General features: G+C 52.5%; 1 protein-coding gene across 6 annotated transcripts in view; it reads right to left on the reverse strand.

Annotated features, from left to right (window-relative positions):
* TRIM9 (tripartite motif containing 9) overlaps positions 1-12,452 on the reverse strand; it is a 130,616-nt gene extending 118,164 nt beyond the window's left edge. For all 6 annotated transcript variants that reach the window (XR_012903243.1, XM_075926183.1, XM_075926184.1 and 3 more), the window contains exon 1: positions 11,492-12,452. Coding sequence is in view for 5 of the 6 variants with exons in the window: in XM_075926183.1 (XP_075782298.1) it covers positions 11,492-12,313 (822 nt within the window). In the remaining variant the exon portion in view is untranslated. The remainder of the gene's footprint in view (positions 1-11,491) is intronic.
* Positions 12,453-14,698: the final 2,246 nt, after the last annotated feature.

A 14,698-nucleotide genomic window follows, 5' to 3' on the forward strand; every position in this document is an offset into this window, starting at 1 on the left:
CACATTGGAAAAGGTCCAGCAGAGGGTGACCAAAATGATGAGGGGGCTGGAGCACATGACCTATGAGGAAAGCCTGACGGTATGTCTACACTAGCTCGTTAATTCGCGCTAGGTAGGCAAATGAGGGCAACCGGAGTTGCAAATGAAGCCCGGGATTTAAATATCCCAGGCTTCATTTGCATCTTCCCGGGCGCTGCCATTTTTAAATCCCCCTTAGTCCGAACACCGTGCCCGCGGCTACACGCAGCACGAAGTAGGTAGCTCGAATTAGGATCTCTAAGTCGAACACCGGTACACCTCGATCCCACTTAGTGTGCGGGTTGGGGCTCTGGGACTAGGATGGGGCGGTTAGTTCCCTAGGAGGGTGGGAAGCACGGGGATTGGTTCTCTAGGGAGGGGGTGGAATCTCCAACCCGAGAGGTTTTTAAGTCCCGGCTTGACAAAGCCCTGGCTGGGTTGATTGAGTTGGATTGGTCCTGCTTTGGGTAGGGGGCTGGACTCGATGACTCCTGGGGTCCATGTGGCGCTGCCACTTTGAAACACCCAGGGAGCATGAGGCCAGCAGGGGACACCCCAGCTGGCTCCGGGCTGCACTTGGCATTTCAAAGCGGCAGCACCAGCTGGAGCCCAGGGTCTGATCCCAGGCTCCATGTAGCTCTGTCGCTTTGAAGCACTCCCCTCCTCCACCCGCTTTACTGCCTCTTTCTGATAGTGGGCGGGGGGGGGGGGGGAAGGGAAGTGACTAGTTGACTAGCCTGTCAACCATCCAGAGAATGGACTAGTCCTTCCCATCCCTACTTCATACCCCGGCAACACTCTAGACCAGCGGGTTTCAAACTTTTTTTCTTGTGACCCAGTTGAAAATTGCTGGTGCCTACATCCCAACATCATTTGACTAACGTGTGGGCTCCAAGATGGGGCTATGAATATGAGTTTCAGCGTGGGGGTGGGGCAGGGCTGGGGCAGGAGGGGCTGACCTTGAGTGGCTCCCAGTCAGCGGTGCAGCAAAGGGGGCTAAGGCAGCTTCCTGCCTCTCCTGGCCCCGCAGACCGGGCTGCGCCCCAGAAGCAGCCGGCAGCCGGTTCCCAGCCAGTGGGAGTGCGGAGCGAGTGCTCAGGGCAGGGGGAGTACGCGGAGTCCTATGTGCTCCCCCCCCCCTTCTGCATTTAGGAGCTGGGCCTGTTGCTGGCCACTTCTGGGGTGCAGCGCAGTCTGCAGTGCCTAGGGCCCACGATACTTTTAGGGGCCCACGAAAATGTTTTAATTTCTTTTAAAATCAGAAGAAAAAAATGAACTTTTAGGGTCGAAGAAAAGGTTTTAATTTTTTTTCTCCCATCAGAAAAAAACGAAACTTTTAGGGCCCACGAAAATCGATTACATTTTGCCTAAAACAGAAAAAAAATAAAATGTTGATGTATTTAAAGTTATAGCAAAAACAATATTTTTGTTTATGGAGGAATGGGCCCACGAAGGCAAAATTGCTTAGGGCCCATGAAAGTCATAATGCAGCCCTGGCTAGGACGGGCAAGGAGCTGCCTTAGCGCCCCCACTATGCATCCTGTAGCAACGAGACCCAGCACCCAACATGCAACGACCCGGCACTGGGCCACAATCCGGAGTCCGAAAACCTCTCGCTAGACTCGGAGAGGGCCTTCTACTCAGCATGTGCTGAGTCCCCCTGAGATTTCAGCCCGGCCTAACCCAAAAGATCTCTGCCTCCAGCCAGAAGTGAGATTCCTAATTCCAGCAGCAGGAACAGGGCTGCGCCCAGCCATGCAGCCAGGGTCTGCCACCAAAGCCTCCTCTTTCCTTCCTGTTTCTCCTGCAGTTGTCTGGGGATCCTGATGTGTCGCACACAACTGCATTGGGAACAAGCCATCAGACATGGTCCGGAGCTTGTGTATTTGCACTGCAAGTGACTCATCAAATATTTCAATGATTTCCCCGGCCTGTTTCCTGCACGTTATGTCAAGGCAGCTAAATCCCTTAATTAGCACTAGTTGCACTAGTGTGGGTGGTGGCAGAGCACTTGGGACCAGGGTTAACGAACAACAGACATTTCCACCATTTGAATTACACTCCCAGTGATATTCCTACCTCACAAACAGCAGGCAACCAAAGAAGGCCCCCAAACAACACTGCAACAGGTTTGGGGATACCCCGAAAAGGGCAAAACCAAACCCAAGCAGTATTTACCCCCAAAAGGCACACGCGCCAGTGACCTCACTGAGTCCAGTAGGGATTTCACTCTTGCTGTGGATTTTACTTGGGAGGTGCCCAGACACCAAGGGGATGGACAGCAGGCTGACACTCATAGGGGGTGCGTCTACACAGCGCTATGCAAACTGCGTATCTTATTTCGATTCTATTTCAAAATAGCTTACTGTGAAAACTGGCGCAGCTACACAGGGATGCCAAAAGAGCACACCCGTTGTTTTGCAAAAGATTTTGAAATAACAGGTGGCATGTTAAGAGGCAGGGTAGCTATTTCAGGAGGCCTCACCGTGGCATTCACCAGAAATAACCACGCGGCTACATTTTCAGTGACTACCTCAGAAAAGTTGTAAACATCTTTACTTTTCAGCGCAAGTCCATTTTGGCATTCTTTGTTGTGTCTTATAGCCTTTCCCCACCATGTGGTCTATTTAGAAGGTAAGCTCTTCGGGACAGAACTACCAACTATTCCATCTGTACAGTGCCTAGCACAATGGGCCCCATGCTTGTCTGGCCTTTTGTCACAGTTGTAATAAGCATTAACTAATTATTATTAATAATAACAACAACAAAAAGAAGCATTATACTCTCAAAGCCACTGCTGTAATAAGCATTAACTAATTATTATTAATAATAACAACAAGAAGGAGACTCATTATACTCTCAAAGTCACTGCTGTATTAAGCATTCATTAATTATTATTAATAATAACAACAAGAAGGAGACGCATTATACTCTCAAATTTCCCACTGCGATCCAGAGGAGTTTTGGATGTGCAAGACATATAGGCTGTGTCTACATTGGCACCCCTTTCCGGAAAAGGGATGCTAATGTGACACTTCGGAATTGCAAATCCGCGGGGGATTTAAATATCCCCCGCGGCATTTTCATTTACATGGCTGCCGCTTTTTTCCGGCTTGGGGATAAGCCGGAGAAAAGAACCAGTCTAGACGCGATTCTCCGGAAAATAAGCCCTTTTCTGGAGGATTTCTTATTTCTTTCAAGTAGGAATAAGAAATCCTCTGGAAAAGGGCTTATTTTCCGGAGAATCGCGTCTAGATTGGTGCTTTTCTCCGGCTTATCCCCAAGCCGGAAAAAAGTGGCAGCCATGTAAATGAAAATGCCGCGGGGGATATTTAAATCCCCCACGGATTTGCAATTCTGAAGTGTCACATTAGCATCCCTTTTCCGGAAAGGGATGCCAATGTAGACGTAGCCATAGGCATCAGACCAAGTAGTGGTTTTCCCTTTGACAGAACAAGTAATTAAGACTGTGTGCCAAGAAAGCCCAGAGAGCAGCAACTTTTGTATATTTTTAAAATGAGGGTGTATACATCCATTTTCATCTAGGGCTCCACAAAGGCCTTTTCAACAGCTGCTGTGGAAAGCAGGTGAGCAAAGAAAAGGATTTTTCTGTGGGCATTTTCAAAATCGCTGCTCTCTGAAGTATCTCTGGGTAAATGTGCCCCACCGCAGCTACTGCTCTGAAATAATTGTCTAAGAGAATGATACGCTCGGCCTGCTTTCGCTGGATGATGAAAAACTGGGTCACTTGATAAAAGGCTGTATAGAGGGAGCTGACTGCTTTTATCCCGAAGCAAAGCAACTTGCATTTAACAGCAGCCGCCTGGACAGCCGCGTATCGATATATCAATATTGCTTTTGAGGCATTCTGTGTTCATCATAGACTTAGCCAAGGGTCACGTTCCTCTTTTATTAAATCGAATAACACGAAAGCTGAGCAAAGCGTAACTCTTTTATAATGATGCCAAGGGCTCACAATGTCCAGGCAGGTTTTGTCATTCCTTCTTGCAAGCTTCAGAGAGGCAGTCGAGCCCGTAATCCATCTCTCCCACAGCAATAGGGCTAAGCAAAGAACGCTGTTGCCTCGTCTTTGAAAGCAGCTTGTTTTTTAGCCGCGCTTGGTTGCATTTAAGGGTCTGATCTGGTGAGGGTCCCCTGGAAGGGACAAGTGGATACCACTTGGTACCTCCCTGGAGGTGCACGGCGTCCTGCCCCCATGGGATTAGATCCAAGGCTTTGTGGCTATACTGCAGCCGGGAGGTGTTCACTAATGATGTGAAAGGTTCATTGGTTAACTGACAGAGGCTGGAGCAGCTCCCCTCAAGGCCTGCAGGGGGCCGGCCGTGGACAGAGGCTGCTTTCATCCCGAGTCTGCAGTGGGCCCAGGCATGCCACAGGCAGGGGCTGCTCCGGCGCGGACTGGCAGCAGCCCAAAGCCCTGCCCTAGCGTGGAGGCTGGGAGTGGGATCCCTGCAGCTTAGTAGTAGTAGTTGCAGAAGAGCTCCACCAGGATCCCACGTAGTCAGTTCACGGGTTCCCCATACGTTTAACCCGTTAACCGATGAAACGGGATTTTACATCCCTAGTGTACTCCCAGCTCGGGGACGCGTATACACAATAACCCGTGTGCACTGATAAGAGCAGCTGAGATCACAGGCCCATCCCAGATCCTAGGTAGGGACTCCGGGGGCTGCCCTGAGCCGCCACGCCCACACTGCTATTTTTAGCTCACTAGCTGGATCCGAGCTAGCACATCTGTCTGTCTGTCCAAGCTGGGACTGGCACCTCCCCGCTGCAGTGCAGCTGAGCCCTACGTGTAAATAGTTGATGCTTTCGATTTATTTTGACTTATGAAATCTCCAAGGCACTGACCTGTGCTCTGGCTTCCCGGTCATAAATTCAGTTACGCAACCACTTCCCATTCAAATGCCAGCTAACAGACCATCCCCCCTAACACATCCACAGCGGAAAATAACACTCATAAGAACATAAGAACGGCCGTACTGGGTCAGACCAAAGGTCCATCTAGCCCAATGTCCTGTCTGCCCACAGTGGCCAATGCCAGGTGCCCCAGAGGGAGTGAATCGAACAGGTAATGATCAAGCGATCCCTCTCCTGCCATCCATCTCCACCCTCTGACAAACAGAGGCTAGGGACACCATTCCTTACCCATCCTGGCTAATAGCCATTGATGGACTTAACCTCCATGAATTTATCTAGTTCTCTTTTAAACTCTGTTATAGTCCTAGCCTTCACAACCTCCTCAGGCAAGGAGTTCCACAGGTTGACTGTGCACTGAGTGAAGAACTTCTTTTTATTTGTTTTAAACCTGCTGCCCATTAGTTTCATTTGGTGACCCCTAGTTCTTATATTATGGGAACAAGTAAATAACTTTTCCTTATTCACTTTCTCCACACCACTCAATGCCACTGGGTCACAGCAGACACCTCAGCGAGCCCTTTGAATACCTGCAAGAACATCCGATGACTCAGGAGAAGGCACAATTTCACATCCCGAGTCCATTCTCCAGGGGAAGAGGAAACACGAATGAGAAACGAAAACTTCAAATGGCACTGAAATCTACTGTGTGGCACTGCACACCAAGAATGCTCCCCTAGAGTTTTATTTTTAAAAAGACAGGAGATTGAAGATACACCAGAAAAGTGTAAGCTAAGAGTAATCAAGACAACCAAAGTCCCAAAGCATGTATGTGTGCTTAACTTTAACATCAACCAAACTGCACATGTGCTTAAAATTAAGCACATAATTAAGCACTTGGTTGCATCAGAGCTAAAGAGCCCCAGAAGACAAGGGGTTAACTGGGATAGGCCCACAGCGAAAACATTATGAAAATGCCTCTTACCCATGATGCTCTGTTGTTCTGGAGACATTTACATGCATGATTTGCTGGGTCAGTTCCTCCACTATTGTGTATCAGCGTAGCTCCACCGACTTCGAAGGAGATGTATTGATTTACCCCAGCTGGGGGTCTGACCACGGACAGTTCACCGTGTGAAAACAGGATGCGCTTGATAAACTAATAAACATTCTCCTCAGTGGGAAAGCGCTGTTTCTCTCACCCATTGCAAAACACAGCATGGCTCTCCCAGTTCAAGTCATTATCACACACTGATGAATAACATCATGCCCATGAGTTTGGTGAGTAGGTCAATACGTGAATCAGACTGCGATATGCAGCAGCAGGATGATAGAGGCGTCAAAAGGTCAGTGAGAAAACGAGTTGCTCCCAATAACATTCATTTGTATTTTGCTAGGATTGTGAAGGATAACGTCGATGGTTACTTTTAAGCTCTTTCTCCTATTTTTCTAGATTTACATTTCCATCGCTGTGGGGAATTATGGGGAAGGGTGAAATCTCAGACCACGAAGGGGTCAGACCATAATGGTTTAATAACAGCAGACGTAGAAATTCAAAAAGTGAAAGCTTCACAATCATTACATATCAACTGACAGCACATGTCGAAATATACAAGGCAAACATCCTTACCCCAAACTCTAAGGCTACGTCTACACTGGCAAGATTTTGCGCCAATACTTTTAACGCAAGAGTTTTTGCGTTAAAGTATTTGCACAAGAGAGCGTCTATGGCCGCTTTTGTGCAAAATCTTGCCAACGTAGACACAGCCTAAGTTCTCCAGAAGCAGTTTTCTTACTTTGCAAATCTGTAAACTCTGATTATTACTGAAGGAAATATTTCTTGTCTCTGTGTGTATATGGTGAAATCAATGTTTACTCACATTACCAGTAAAAATCAAATCTTTCCGAGCCTAATAATAATGTCCTTAACATGCAGCCATTTCATCCCAGCTGTGGCAAGACTGCAGTTCTTTAAATGCCAGAAGAACAACCCTCTTTCAAACACATGCACAACATTGCCTAATGTAGAACAAGCCTTTAATTCCTTTTCTGTTCAGAATAACAAAGCTGTCAAGCAAAGTGACAGCCTGCCAATATAGAGAACGCCCCCCTAACTCCAGCACCCAGTACCCAGTTTACACAGAGAACTGAATTACAGCATGCCTGTCCTGGGGTGTTCTCCACAAGGCAGTTTGTCTCCATATGTTGTGTCAAAACACAACATGAACAAACGAAGAGGTTCCTGGAAAGTATTTCCTTCGGGGTTGGAAGAGTCGGACACACATGTGAATAGCGTTCACATCACCGATTTCCAACCCCGCCCTCCAGATCCTGTTCATTAGAGAGGGGCAATTATTTCAATGTGAGCCCAAGCAGTGAGATTGAGCTATCAGGTTGCATCAGAATACGGATTTCACTCAGCCCTGTCTGCCTGCATTCAAGTCACTTCTGCCCTAGTTACCTTAGTCTGGAGGTCACCAACATGCAAGTGAGCAGGCATGGGATGATATGTACCAGGGGTGGATTTACCAAGTAAAATCATGTTTTTTAATCTCACCAGGAAAAACGAATTTGTTCTGGCTTAAGGAACTTCCTATTTTCAAAACTGTTTTCTTGCGGCAAACCACATTACACCTCATTGCAGTGACCTATTCCAACTGTGGTTACATATGGCTGTAGATTTAGTGTTGTGCAAAGAAAAAGTTAAACTGCAGGTTAAATCTCTCTAGTCTGGCACCTTCGGGACCTGACCGGTGCTGAACCAGAGAATTTGCCGAACCACAGGAAGTCAATATGGTCTAGCAGCTTTACTAACACATCCACTGCTTACTGGACTCTTAGAAGACATTTATCATAGAATCATAGAACTGGAAGGGACCTTGAGAGGTCATCCAGTCCAGTCCCCTGCCTTCATGGCAGGACCAAGCACTGTCTAGATCAGAACTACTCAACTGTGGAAGCCCCAGGGGCCACAATGATATAGCACATGCAGAGGGCTGCAACATAAGTGAGGTTGCATATACATGCAAATATATATGCAAATCTATGCAAATAGCTTCTTTCTCACTGACGGGTAGGAATACAACGATTATGGCAAGACTACACAACATGCAGGCCTCATTTAAGTCAGTTCTGCTGCTATTAATAAAATGCAATATTTACCCGATTTTCACCCATATGACAGCACTTTTAATGAGCAATGACAGTCCAGGAATTTTACTACTAAAACGCATCTCAACAGAAGACCATTATATTGATTTGCCATTATGGAGCGTGTTCCCAATGGAGGCCACGTTCAAAGGATCCCACCCGTGGGCCGTGTGTTGAGCCCCACGTAAACTCAAACTGCACCGTGGGCTGCAAACAAATAGGCCACGGGCCACATGCAGCTCACGGGCCGTGTGTTGAGTAGCCCTGATCTAGATCATCCCTGGCAGGTGTCTGTCTAACCTGCTCTTAAATGTCTCCACTGACGGAGATTCCACAACTTCCCTGGGCAATTTATTCCAGTGTTTCACCACCCAGACAGTTAGGAACTTTTTCCTAATGTTCAACCTTATTTAGGGGTATATTAGAGCTAAATTACAGCATAGAACACGGAGAGCTAGGAGTGGTGGCTGTAAACAAACTTTATGGCACCACGGGAATCTTCACCACACCCATGATAGGTGGACATCGGCGAACTAAAATCATGCTAGACCACAGATGTTGCCAGACCAGAGAGTGCCAGACTAGAGAAGTTCACCCTGCACTAATATATGTGATTATAATACTGAACATCAGGATGTCTGTGTGCATTCTAGTTTGTTTTTTTCCTCATGGAAGTTGTGTGTGTTGTGAATCAGATGTCAATGTTCACAGGAGTGGCCTGAGGCGGGATGCAGCAGCTGGCGCCACTGGCGGAACATGTGATCGGCACCCCCGCCTGCATGGCCGTCAATGGGGTAACATCATCATTGGGCGCCCCGGGTGCCCCGTGATGTCATCATCAGGCGCCATTGAAGGCGGCACCCTAGGCGACGGCCAAGTCGGCCTATAGCCACGGGCTGCCCCTGAGTGTTCAATATTATATAAACAATAGTGAAAAACCTCAGATTACATGAAAATGACAATAAGGAAGAGTTGTGGGTTTGAAGCCTTAAGAAATCCGAAAGATGGAGAGTTGCAAGTCCATGTAGCTATGCAGCATTCTTTAACAGAAGACGCAGTGGACAGACCAAGTCTGTTCCTCAATTCTGAACCCCAAATTTGAAAAGATTCACCTTATGCCTACTGACTTCACTGGCCACTGCCGATATCCCATCTGACTTCACAGAACAGGAGGTGCAGTTGCATCAGTCTTCAAATTCTTTCACAATGTTACAGGGGAAACAGTCTCCTTGAGAGTGGAGGACAGCACTGATTTTGAATATGGAGTCTCTTCTACTTGAAATCAGGTAAATATGGCAGAAAATCAGGATTTTTGCTGAGCAACCATTGCCTGGCAATTTCTTGTTGTTCAGCTAACAATTTATACTGTGCATGTTTTGGATGAAGGAGGCTGGCCAACACGTGTGTGGGCGTAATGGCCTCACGAAATCTCTTCTGGACTTTTGCTTTGTGTGCTGCAAGAATGTTATTGATCAGTAACCATACTTCCTGGGCAACACCAATTGCTGGTGTGTCCCTTTGGAGTGTATGATGTGCCACAGCAACTGGTTTCAACTAACTGATCAAATTCTTTGCTTCTTGGTAAATCACTGGATAATTAATGATACCGATCACTCTCTCCTTCAGGTTCTGCCTCACGATTGAAAACGCAGGATCCCAGAAAAGCGCTGCTGTCTAGACGTAGCCTTTGAGGCAGCCAAGACAACAGCACACAGTTTTAAGCAGAGACTCTGTTTTGTTTTGTCTCTGTCCTTTCATTAGAGCTAAACAGGACAGATTACCACAAATCTAGTACCAGACTGCTAACTCTTTCAGACATTTTCATTCCTGTAGTCTCCTTACAGCCCAGATTCTGGGTTTACACTGGTATTTACCAGCTCCCTGGCCTCAAGTAGTTTTTCCCAGGAAATTTCCAACCCTGCCTCTGAGTCCTAGATTAAAAGGAATTTCTCGGTGTGGGGGGAGGAATGGGAATAGTAGCCCCCTCTCCAATTAGTTGGCTTCATTACAGGAATCTCCTCCCCCTCCCTCTCACAAGGAAAGGCGCATTACAAAGAGAGAGCACAAGAAAGCAGCTGATCAATATTCAGTGAGGCATGTAGCCCCCGGGGAGCTGCCCACCCACTCCCAACCTGCCTCCTCCTCCTCCTCGCCCAACCCCCTCCCCACCTCCAGCTGATTCCGGGTGCACAGAGCTGCCCAGCTGGCACACCAGCAACGCTGCACCAAACCGTCGCCCCTGGCAAACCCGCATGCCCTGTGGCCAGCTCCCGCAGTCCTTACCCCTTCCTGAGCCAACCCCCCCGCTGCGATCCACCGGAGCCCAGGACTCCAGGCAGCACCAGACCGGCTGCTGCTGGAGGACCGGCAAGAATTGCAATGGGGGGACCCCCGCTGCTCCCCCATCCCTGCCCATTCTGGAAAAGGCCCTGATTCAAGGGCAAGGGGGCACTGTGCCCACCGGTGCCTGGCCCCCAGGTGCCACAGAGCAGCCGGGGGGGGGGGGGGGAACGGCCAGCCAGGCAGACAGACAGACCCCCCCAGGACCAGCCAGGCAGACAGACAGACCCCCCAGGGCCAGCCAGACAGACCCCCCCAGGACCAGCCAGGCAGACCCCCCAGGGCCAGCCAGGCAGACAGACAGACCCCCCCAGGACCAGCCAGGCAGACCCCCCAGGGCCAGCCAGGCAGACAGACAGACCCCCCCCCAGGACCAGCCAGGCAGACCCCCCAGGGCCAGCCAGGCAGACAGACAGACCCCCCCAGGACCAGCCAGGCAGACCCCCCAGGGCCAGCCAGGCAGACAGACAGACCCCCCCAGGACCAGGCAGGCAGACCCCCCAGGGCCAGCCAGGCAGACAGACAGACCCCCCCAGGACCAGCCAGGCAGACCCCCCAGGGCCAGCCAGGCAGACAGACAGACCCCCCAGGACCAGGCAGGCAGACCCCCCAGGGCCAGCCAGGCAGACAGACAGACCCCCCCCAGGACCAGCCAGGCAGACCCCCCAGGGCCAGCCAGGCAGACAGACAGACCCCCCCCCGGACCAGCCAGGCAGACCCCCATGGGCCAGCCAGGCAGCCAGACAGACCCCCCCAGGACCAGCCAGGCAGACCCCCCAGGGCCAGCCAGGCAGACAGACAGACCCCCCCCAGGACCAGCCAGGCAGACCCCCCAGGGCCAGCCAGGCAGACAGACAGACCCCCCCCCAGGACCAGCCAGGCAGACCCCCCAGGGCCAGCCAGGCAGACAGACAGACCGCCCCCCAGGACCAGCCAGGCAGACCCCCCAGGGCCAGCCAGGCAGACAGACAGACCCCCCCAGGACCAGCCAGGCAGACCCCCCAGGGCCAGCCAGGCAGACAGACAGACCCCCCCAGGACCAGCCAGGCAGACCCCCCAGGGCCAGCCAGGCAGACAGACAGACCCCCCCAGGGCCAGCACTCACCTTGTGCAGCTTCCACATGGCGCCCAGGGCCTTGACCTCGTGGCTGGAGTGCTTGCCCTCCTCCAGGCACTGGTAGCAGACGGGCATCTTGCACTGCACGCAGTACATGCTGTGGTTCTCCAGCTCGTGGTCCGTGCAGGTGGAGATCTTGCGCGGGCTGAGCCGGCGGCTGACCCGGCCCTGGGCCGGCGGCACCAGGCGGTGCTTGGCCAGCGGGCCGCGGGGCGGGTGGCAGCGCAGGCGGCAGGGCTCGCAGTAGAAGACGTCGCACTGCTCGCACATGGCCGTGGCCTCCTTGGGCGCCTTCTCGCACAGCTGGCAGCGCAGCGCGGCCGCCTTGCTCTGCTGGTAGCGGTCGATCACCCCCTCCAGCACCCGGTTCTTGGGGAAGCCGCGCAGCCCCCGCTCGTCCAGGATCAGGCTGCGGTGGCACTGCGGGCAGGTGAGGCAGGCGTTGCGGGGCACGGGGGCCAGCGAGGCCGGCGGCAGGTGGGGCGGCGGCGGCACGGCCGGCGGGAAGACGCGCACCCCGTTGGGGGACTTCTGGCACGGGGTGGTGGGCGCGCTGGCGAAGCCGCCGTAGGAGCCGTAGCCGCTGTCCGCCTCGCTGTACAGGCTCATCTTGTCCAGGTCCAGGTAGTCGTAGTCGGAGACCTGGGAGCCCGAGGCGCGCCGGCTCTGCGGGGACTCGGCCTCGGGCGTCTGCACCAGGATGTTGCGGGCGCAGGCCTGGCACAGGTTGTGCGAGCAGGGCAGGATGATGGGCTCCCGGTAGAAGGAGCCGCACACGGGGCATTTCAGCTCCTCTTCCATCTCTTCCATGGGGCAGGCGGCGAGGGGCGCGGAGCGGGGCCGGAGCGCGGCGCCTGCCTGCAGCACCCTGGCCAGCGAGCACCTACCCGCTGCTTGCTCCAGCGCTCCGCCGCGCTCCACTGCCGGCCGCCTCGCCAGCCAGCCCTCGCCGCCCGCCCCTGCCGCCCCATTGGCCGCCGGCCCGCCCCCTGCCATCCCATTGGCTCGCCGGGCTCCGCCCATGCAGACAGCGGCGGCGCAGGGGAGGGGGCGCTGCGGGGCGAGGGGAGGGGCTGCAGTGGGAGTGGGGCCGCGCAGGGCGGGGCGGCTGATGACTGCGTGGGGTCGGTCCTGCTTTGGGCGGGGGGGGGTTGGACTCGATGACGCCTGAGATCTCTGCCGGCCCTGGGATTCTAGGATTCCCCGGCTGCCCTCAAGCGCTCCCCTTGCCAGATCTCTCCGGGCCTCAGTTTCCCCATGCTGGCAGGGGTCTGTAGGGCCCCGGGGCGCAGCTCCCGCCAGAGCTAGCTGAGCTGGGCATAACCCAGCAGGGAGCTATTGAAGGAGCTGGCAGGGCCCCGGGTTGCACTAGGCAAGTCTTACAATAACCTGTAAGAAATTTTAAATTGCTTTCACGCCTGGCTGTAGCTCCTTCCTGTTGACGCTGCAGGATTGCGGCTCTGGCTGTGCATCTGGGCAGCCCCCTACACAATTCGGCCACTGGCTCAGCGGGGGCCCTGAGGTGCCCTTGTCATACTAAGCATGAAGACCTGAAGTTTCCTCCCTCCCATCTACTCCAAGCCACGCCCAGCACCCTGCACCTTGTGCGAGGCAAACTGACCTTCAATCTGCAGCCTGCACCTTGTTCTCTGCAGCTGTAGCCCACACACCTGCTGGGTGTGGTGCACCGTCCCATGGAGAGGCACCGAGACCACTTAGGGAGCGAGAATGAGTGTGCACTACAGCCATCGAGTGCCAGTGGGCTGTTAGCTCAAGCAGCAGTAAGAGACTCATGTGCTAAACTCCAGAGGTCCCAAGTTCAGTTCTGTTATCCTGCAGAGGCTAGAGATTTAGCAGCTGTGGCTTTGGATCCCTTTGCAAATGGAGAGTTAGTCTGGAATTAGCTATGCCTAGGAACGGTGCTGTCCCTGAAATGCCCTTTGGACACACTGCCTCTGAGATGAAAATCCCATTTGCTGCCTGGCACCCTGCATTTTTAATTGTTGTTGTGCGGCAGAAGTTTGTATTGCAAATGCACAGCTCGCTGGTAGAGACGGTCACAGAGAAGCGGGGGGGTTTGGTGGCTGGGGAGTGTAGGAAGTGGTGTGGGGTCCTGGAAAAAGTTGGGTAACCCTTCAAACAACACACACTCTTAGCATGTAAAGGATTTACCTAGGCGTGTGGGCGAACACCCCACAGAGCCGGAGGGAGCAGCTCATTCATCTGAGAGCTATCGTGTCAAGGCTCAGGGAGACGTCACCGCATCGTTTCAGAAGGTTTTCTCCATTGGCACAAGGGCCAGAAATATAAGCCCCAGACCTGCCTTTACTTTCAGTGTGTGGTCTCAAGTTGCAGTGGGGGAGGCCTAGGCTGGATATTAGGAAAAACGATTTCCCTAGGAGGGTGGGAAGCACTGGGATGGGTTCCCTAGGGAGGGGGTGGAATCTCCATCCCTAGAGGCTTTTAAGTCCCGGCTTGACCAAGCCCTGGCTGGGATGGTTGAGTTGGGACTGGTCCTGCTTTGCGCAGGAGGCTGGACTTGATGACTCCTGAGGTCTCTTCCAGCCCTGGGATTCTATGGGCACATCTAGACCACAGGGCTCCGTCGATAGAGCCATGTAGATTAGGGTTGTGGGCAAAGGGAAATGAAGCAGCGATTTAAATAATCGCCGCTTCATTTAAATTAAAATGGCTGCCGCGCGGTGCCGATCAGCTGTTTGGCGGCACAGCGCTGTAGTCTGGACGCGCCGCAGTCGACATCAAAGGCATCTGTCGACCTCTCCATTATGCCTCGTGGGATGAGGTTTACCAGGGAGGTCGACAAATCCTTTGATGTTGACCGCGGAGCATCCAGACTACAGCGCGGTGCTGCCAAACAGCTGATGGGCACCGCGCGGCAGCCATTTTAATTTAAATGAAGCGGCAATTATTTAAATCGCTGCTTCATTTCCCTTTGCCATGTCAACAAATCTACATGGCTCCGTCAACGGAGCCATGTAGTCTAGACGTGCCCTATGATAGGCAGGTCCATTGGAACGGTACCTGGTGACTTCATTGGAATGATGTTTCCAGGCAGGCACGGGCCTAAGTGTTTGTAGGACGAGGGCGTACATTTGTTTTTCATGAGGGGTTGGATGGTAGAGCTGGTTCTGTGGCAAGGGGTAGATTTTGCAGGGAACACAGGAGATGCAGAAG

The sequence above is a fragment of the Pelodiscus sinensis genome, chromosome 4, assembly GCF_049634645.1.
Source record: "Pelodiscus sinensis isolate JC-2024 chromosome 4, ASM4963464v1, whole genome shotgun sequence".
NCBI lineage: Eukaryota > Metazoa > Chordata > Testudines > Trionychidae > Pelodiscus > Pelodiscus sinensis.